This window comes from Gekko japonicus, unplaced genomic scaffold (genome assembly GCF_001447785.1).
Source record: "Gekko japonicus isolate JY-2015 unplaced genomic scaffold, Gekko_japonicus_V1.1 scaffold1031, whole genome shotgun sequence".
Lineage (NCBI taxonomy): Eukaryota > Metazoa > Chordata > Lepidosauria > Squamata > Gekkonidae > Gekko > Gekko japonicus.
The window spans coordinates 184,723-192,625 of record NW_015177041.1 but is presented as its reverse complement, the minus strand read 5'-3'; the positions used below and the strand labels follow the sequence as shown (position 1 = coordinate 192,625).

Genomic DNA, 7,903 nt, shown 5'->3' with positions numbered 1-7,903 from the left:
TGAAGCCTCCAAAGAAACAGAAGCTCGTGGAAGAGATCACGGTGGAACTAGACGTGAACGACATACCTGAGCTTCTGCCGGAAGAACTACAGGACTCCATCAAGAAGTAGGTTTGGGTGATTCTCCAGGCCGTCCTTCAGCCTGTGAGTTGAGGCGGGGGTGCTCGGAACGGCACCGGGGTGCTCTTGGTCGGCTGCTCTTCTGAGACCAGGGTGCTTTTTGCCATCCCATCTTAGGTTGCAGGACTTGACTGCCAGAGACCTTGAGAAGCAGGAGCGGGAGCAGTCAGCCAACAGCCTGGAGGCCTTCATCTTCGAGACCCAGGTAGGAGGAGGAGGCGGGGGCCAGAGGCTGGGATGGTCTTCAGGTTAAAAGATTGCGGGGGGGGGGATCCCTCTGCTGGCCCCACTTCTGCCCCTTCGGTTGGGGCTTTCCCCGCTCAAACCCAGTCTCTCAGTTTTCCATTTTAAATCCCCCCCCCCCCGCTGTAATGCTGCTCTATCTCCATCCCACCCACCCCCGGTCAGCCATTTTTCTTACCTCCCAGCCAGTTTTTTAAAAGTTTTGTTCAGCAGCATCTTGGGCAAACCAGGATGTCCGCCAGGGTTTAGGGGGTGGGGGTGACACACGGCACACGCGCAAATGTCACTTGTTACTGTGGGGGGGGGGATGAGCACAGAGACAATTTTCTTTACAATTTTCAGATTTTCCCTGCAAATCTGGAGATTCCCCCCCCGGGTATCCCTGTGCGTGGCCCCTTTGTGTAGATTTTTGGAGCCTTCACGGAATGCCGCTGCTCTTCCCCTGGGCGAAGCAGAGGTTGCTTTGCTTTCTGTGGTCAGGCTCATGAGATCAGGAAGGGCCAGCACCCTTGGTTGGGAGCCCGCTCTGCCTGCCCTTCAGAGGACGGACTCTTTGTGTCTTTTTCCAGGACAAACTCTACCAAGCGGAGTACCAGCTTGTTTCATCTGAGACAGAGAGGGAAGGAATCTTCCAGAAGCTCAGTGAAGCCTCCGCCTGGATGGAAGAGGAGGGCTTTGCAGCCACAACTAAGGTGCTTCAGGCCTCTTTCCCCGGAGCCCAGAGGGAGGGGCTTCGTCATGTCAATTGACACCATTTGGCCCACTCTGCCCTCCAGGGGGGTGGGTCTTTCCCAGCACTCTCGAACTGGGATCTATTAGCTGGAGATTCCCGGGACTCCTAGTGTAGCAAGCAACCTAGCGTTTCTGCTGGGCCATGATGGTGCTTGAAGTCCTGCACAGGGCACATCCTGGGAACTTGCCGCGGCGCGGGTGGCGGGGGGGGGGGGGGGGGGGGGGGGCTTAGGTTTTTTCGGACAGGGCCAGGAGGTGGGAGCCAGTGACTGCTGGACTGCCACGGCTATCCCAAGCGGCAGCCTGGCACCCAGCCGATCCTCCCTCCCTCCCTAGCCCTCGCGGCCATCGCCCTCCTGTAGGACTGCCGCTGGCGGATGCCTGTGCCGCCCGCCCGTCTGTTGCAAATGTTTCCTTTCTGCTCCAATCTGCAGGAACTCAAGGAGAGGCTTGTGGAGCTGAAGAAGCTGTGCCGGGGCCTTTTCTTCCGTGTGGAGGAGAGGAGGAAGTGGCCGGAGCACCTGGCCGCTCTGGAAAGTTTGCTCAATCACTCCACCATCTTCCTCAAGTACGAGTGCCCTGCGGGCGTTTGGGGGGGGAACGGGGGGGGGGGGATGGGATTTCCCTGAAGTTCTCTGCTGTGGGCAGTTCCCGGGAGAAGCGAAACGTTGAAATTCCTAGCACGGGGTTTCAGCCCGAGCGTGGCAACGTGGCACGTATCCCTGTGCTCATAGAAGGAAACCAACGAGAGGACAGGCGGGGCAGGGGTGTGGTTGGGCCTCCCTGTCCCGGAGGGCACTGGGGCCATGCAGGTGAAGGAACCAGGGCAGAAGTAAGAGTAGCTTGCTGGGCCTGCTTTTCTGCTGTGCTTGAACAATGTTTTGGACTTCCATGTAGAATCTGGAGGTTCGGTTCCTTGTCTGAGTTAAACAGGGAAGCCCAGATATGCTGAACGTGTGACTTGCCCTCCGGGGTGAGAGTGAGTGCAGGGTTGTGGCCAGGAAACGAGCCAGGTTCTTGTTTGCTTTTCAGGGGAGCACGAATGATCCCGGAGGCTGATCAGATATTCACAGAGGTGGAGCTGAGTACCCTGGAAACAGCAATAAATGCGACAGCGGTAAGAAGAGGGGCTCGTGAGGAGATCTCTTCTGTCCCAGGCGGCCTTTAGGGTTGTGCTTCTCCTCACAGTGGCCCCAACCCTGGGCAGCCCAAGCCGGACCGATCCCATCAGATCGCAGAAGCTAAGCAGGGTCAGCTCTGGCTAGTATTTGGAAGGGTGAACTCCAAGGAATACCAGGGCCAGGATGCATATGCAGGCAGTGGCCAACCACCTCTGAAATGTCTCTTGCCTTAAGAAAGTTGTACAGGAGACACCGTTGCCACCATGTACAGGATTACCATGTACAGGAGACACCGCTGCCACCCTGTACAGGTTTAAGCCCCTCAAGCCAGTCCAGGGGTGAGAGGTAATCCTGTACTTTTACAGTACATTAAACAACAAACCCAGAGGTAGGCTATACCCTCTCAGGTTTTCAGAACAATATGCCACCAGAGAATAGAGGTTCCCAACCTGAGAATAGAGGTTCAAACTCTCAGTTGGTATCTGGAATTTAACACATTAGCAACTCAGAGCTGCACACTTTACGTTTAATGGTAGCTTGTGGTCAGCTTAGGCACAGGAGTTTAGACTTGGAACTCAGGTACAACATCAGAGACCATTTAGAAACAAGAATGTTTTATTCAGTACAGAGCTTAACACAGACTACCAGAGCTTACCAAAATAACAAGCCTAAGTCGATTTGCCTTAACTATACAGTAAAAGATACATATTTACCAAGTTCAGGAATATCCAAACAGTCCAAGGGATTTTGAAGGAAAAATCCATCTTTGCTCAACCATGTGGTCCAATTCACAAAGCCAGTCCTTTGTCCCTCAAGGCTGCATTTCAGGTGCAATAAAACAAGCAGACAGAGCAGGAGCAGAGAGCAAGCGCAAGAGACTCTCTCTCATTGGGACTGAACAATTATAGCCCAATTCCAGTCATGATTAGCCGTGGCCATTCGGCCAATCACGAGTGGACATAGGTGTGTCCAGTTGTTGGTTCCCATAGCTGCAACACAGGAATGGCTAGAAGTTTGGAGGCCACGCCTGCAAGCAATTGACCTACTTCCCAGGTACTTCATTTAGTACGTGACTTGTCGCATGTGGGGCCAGAAAGTGTAGCCATGAGGTCTGGCATTTGGCATGGAAGTGTGAAAGAATGTGGGTTTATGGCATGGCTATCCAGGCCATTTGGCCTTACCATGTGGCTAGCAAGAGGAAACAAGGCACAGCATGTTATCAGAATGTAATCACAGAAGAAGGCATGGATTATAGAAAGCAGAAAGCAAAATTTCTATACACAAGTCCTGCTGTCACCACCACCTAACAGTGCAAAATGCTAAAGGAGCTAGAAGTTTTGGCTGCCAGACAGTCTTAGGATTTCCTGGCTATACCACACACACTGCCATATGGTAATTAATTCCTCACAGCACCCTTTGGTCCTCCCCGTTGATGGCAGAATTGAGTTCACATGTGATCCAAGTATGGAGGAAGGGCCACAGCAAAGAGGGGGACAGCAGTGCCCGCCTTGGGCCCCTCATTCTCTTCCTCTTCTCCCCCTCGCTCCCCCCATGGAGAGGGGAAGGTTGGGTCTTGCCTGAGGCCAGGAAAGGCCCCCGCTGGTTGCTGCGGGGCCAGCAGGTGGGTCGGCATCTAGCAGAGGGCAGCACTGAAAGCGACAGGTCTTGCCTGGTGAAGGACGGCTCAGGGTGGGTTTGTCCTTTCAGCTGTGGAAAAAGGAGACCCTGGCAGAGCAGAGCAAGTTGCCCCCCACGGAGAAGCCCATCTTGCTCTCCAAAGACATCGACCTGAAGATTGCCGCCCTGGACAGGGAAGTCCAGTACCTCCTCAACAAGGCCAAGTTTGCCAAGCCCAAGAAGAAGGAGAACGCCACGAAAACAGAAGCGGGCAAGAATGCCACCGTGCCTCCTGAGGATGAGAAGCAAGAGGAGGAGAAGCAAGAAGGTGAGCAAGGGGGGGGGGTCAGATGTTTAAGGCTCCTGGATATTTGAACACCACAGTGGGCAGTCTTCAGACGAGCCCCCCCCCCCCAGCTGTTGCATTCTATATGATGAAAATAGGGTGCGGGGTGGTGGTGTCACTACATGTATCCCAACAACTCTCCAGTTGGATGCAGCTTGATTCAGTCTGTGTCTTTTTTCCCTTTTGCTTGGGACAGAGAAACCAGGTGATGCCAGCCCTGTCAAGGAGCCCCCCACACTGGAGAGCTCCGTATTGGATGACGAATCAAGACCAAGCACAGGTCAGTGGACTGCCCTGGGAGTGGGGTGGAACTGACAGGCTGTGGAATGGCCTTCCTCTTGCCTCCATGTGCAGGAGCCGTGGCCTCCACAGCATGGAACAACGTAAGGCAGCAGATGTGTCTCAAAACGAGTTGCGTTTCTGCCATTTGTTTTACCCCTGCCCAGCCCTCCCCAGCTGCTGTCCTGGGCTGCCATTAAACAGAATTTGCTTCCTTCCTTCCTTCCTACTCATCCCTACAATGTCATGGGGTTGTCAGAGCCTGTTGTTAACATAAAAGAGAAGCCAGTGTTGGATTAGGCCAGTGGCCCATCCAGTCCAACACTCTGTCACACAATGGCCAAAAATACCAGGTGCCACCAGGAGGTCCACCAGTGGGGCCAGGACACTAGGAGCCCTCACACTGTTGCACACCCCCCCCCAGGCACCAAGAAGACAGAACATCACTTGCTCCAGAGTTCCTATATCTATACTTTGTGGCTAACAGCCACTGATGGACCTCTGCTACATATGTTTATCCAATTCCCTCTTGAAGCCGTCCATACTTGTAGCTGCCAGCACCTCCTGTGGCAGTGAATTCCACGTGTTCATCACTCTTTGGGTGAAGAAGCACTTCCTTTTATCTGTCCTAACCCGACTGCTCAGCCATTTCACGGCGTGCCTACGAGTTCTTGTATTGTGAGAAAGGGAGAAAAGTACTTTCTCTACAGTATGGTTGTTGTTCAACCAGGCTAGGTATAAATAACAACTGGGGCAGGTTTTCCTCTGTGGATGCCCCATCTGTTTCTCCCATGGCCTTGTTACACTGTTCAAGTGAAAGGAAGTGTGTGCATGCCTGTGGTCTTTTCTGTGTGCCGTGACAATTCACTGCCCTCTTGTAGCGGTAAATGTTCTTTTCGGGGCATTCTGGTTTGAGCCCCTTGCCGCATGCATTGGAGATTCATTTGCTTCTCTTCTATTACAGACCAACAAACAGAAAAGAATTCAGAAGCAAGAGAAGACACCAGAACAAACGATGAATTATAACAGTTCTGAAATCCCGTTTGTCGATGTCTATTTATTTGCAGTTAACTCCGTTGTTTTCTTAAGGGACCTGGTTGGTGGATAATGGCAGGCTGAAAGCAGAATGCAATAGAGCTGTATGTCTTTCCCCCACCTGCTGTTGGGGATTTCCTGGTTGCTATTTTTGGTGTCTGTTGTCTTGTCTCTGTTTCCTGTATTAGGGATGACACTGAGTTCCCTGCTGGCCACCCCCACTCCCCGGCTGTGTTCTGCAGCACTCCTGCAGCACTCGCACCACTTGCTGCCCGTCAAACTGTTTTAGGTACTAGTACTCTGTGCCAGGCCTCATCCTGCAAGGAATAGTGTGTGTTAGCTCCTTTTAAATGGAAACAACTTGAAACCTCCAGCTGTAGCTTTATCTTAGGGTAGGGAAGTTGATGCCATTTCTCCGTACAACATAAAACTAATGAAAGAGCAGTGGCACCTGACGGAAGTGGCTCCTTGAAACTGACAGTCACGCTACGAAACGAAGGCCCTAAAGTGCCTGCCCAGGAGCCTGGCAAGTGTTCGCTCTGCCGCAGCCTTCCTCTTTTTGTCCACTTGTCCTGGCAAAGTTTGGTTACTTTGGAGGAGCTGGTGAGGCCCTTTCCATTTCTTCTGTGGTAACACAAGCAGGCCTTGCTGTATCTGCCCTCTGCTTCAGTGGGATTGAGTCACACGCTGTCCTTGAGTGCTGTCTCTTGTTTTGCTCTCCAGCACAGCCGGCGCTCTTGGCAGTGAACTTCCGCTAGCATTCCTTGTTACTGTGGGAAGGCAGCGCCAGGGTTTGCTCATGTACCATGAGAACCTGGGCACCCCGACGAGGTTTTCCTGACAAAGTCTGCCCTCTCCTGTGCATGTATGTGCCCCTTCTGCTGAATGGCTTAGCCTTCCCGGACACCCCTTCAGCTCGTGAGCAGATCAAGAGTGGGTGATCTGCATCTGGCCGAAGAGGGCCTTGAGGCTCCGCTTTCCAGCAGCAGAGACAACAGGCGGTCTGCCCAAGGATTTAACTGGAGGCAAAACACAAATTGGACCCTGCTGGTTTGGGCAGGTGCACAGCCTCAGCCACCGCTTTCTGCCTGCCTTGGATCAGGCCCGGAGTCCTTCCTCAGCCCCTCCTCAGCCCGTTGAGCAGCTCTGATACTTTTGCCACATCACTTGTAAGACGCCTTCGTCTCATGCTGCAGTGTTTGGCCTTCTGTTGCCTGGGTGCTTGGGGTGGATGTGGAGGTGCTGGAGGCGGGCAGGCGTTAGCCCGGCTGGGACACAGTAGGAGCCAACCCATCCCCTTCAGTTCTGTGGGGACAGCTGTGCACGGCGCCTTTCTCCTGCCATTGTTTGAGACGGTTCATGCTGTTGGTGGCTGCAAAGAGCACTGTCTAAGCCCGGGGGGACGGGGGACCTGGGCATGGCGTCGCGGGCCATACGGGAAGTGGGGCCTTTGTTGTCTGCATACCTCAGTGCCGGCCAGTGCGTGGCGCGTTCTACTGTGACAGGAGAGCACATGGACCTTGAATGTAAAATCCTGGGTTCCCTGAAAAGTATTTGGGTGTGGGAGGAGGGTGCCCCCACCCTCTGGGACCACCTGTGTGGGGTTTCCCATAGTGTGTCTCCACCCCCCCTCCTCGGGAGGGGAGGGGGCAGCAGAGAGCCCACCAGCTGCCCTCCCTCCCTTCCTTCCTCCCTGCCCTGGCTCTCATTCCGGGGGGGGGGGCTTGGTTTTTGGTTGATTCGTTTCCTTCTGTAAAGAAAATGGTTCCAATAAAACCGACGTGCTTTTCTACCGCCTGCCTCGCCTCTGCCTCAGTCGCCCAGCGCGCCCCCTGGCGGCGGGGGAGGGGCGGGAGCGGGGGGCGCCTTCCGGGTCCGGCGGGGGGGGCGGAGTCCGCGGCCATGTGGCCTGGCTGCGCCGGGGCGGCTCGTGGGCTCCCCCGCCTGGTCGGAGGGGGAAGGGCGCGTCCCGGGGCTCGGCGGGGAGGAGGGCGGGCTGGCTGGCTGGCTGGGTCTGGCGGGTCCCTGCTGGGCGGTCCCCCCCCCCGGCCTACCGCCGTCCGCGAGCTTGCGGGGGCCCCGCCCGGCGCCTTCTGGCCGCCAAGCCAAGCGCGCTCTCCCGGCCTGCGCTCGTCGCTGGCCTCTCCGTGGCGCTGCCCGGCCGGGTTGAGGTTGCGCGGAGGCGCCTCTTAGGTGGGCGGCGGCTTCGGTGGGGCGGGAGGGGGGCGCCGTTTCAGCGGCTGCTTCCTCTGAGCGGAGCGTGCGTCGGAGCGCCCCGGGCCCTCCAGGGAGACACACGGGAGACTCGGCTGGAGGGGAGGCCCCGTCCGGGCGCGCGCGAGGGAGCCTTCCCCCCCCCGCTGCCAGCGGGAGATCTCCAGGCCCCACCTGGAGGCTGGGCACCCTATCGC

General features: G+C 55.7%; 1 protein-coding gene across 1 annotated transcript in view; it reads left to right on the top strand.

Moving 5' to 3' along the window:
- HYOU1 (hypoxia up-regulated 1) overlaps positions 1-5,494 on the top strand; it is an 18,050-nt gene extending 12,556 nt beyond the window's left edge. The window contains 6 exon segments of the mRNA XM_015428054.1: positions 932-1,054; positions 1,529-1,662; positions 2,127-2,211; positions 3,923-4,160; positions 4,375-4,458; positions 5,422-5,494. Of these exon segments, the coding sequence (XP_015283540.1) occupies positions 932-1,054; positions 1,529-1,662; positions 2,127-2,211; positions 3,923-4,160; positions 4,375-4,458; positions 5,422-5,483 (726 nt within the window). The 3' untranslated portion in view covers positions 5,484-5,494.
- Positions 5,495-7,903: the final 2,409 nt, after the last annotated feature.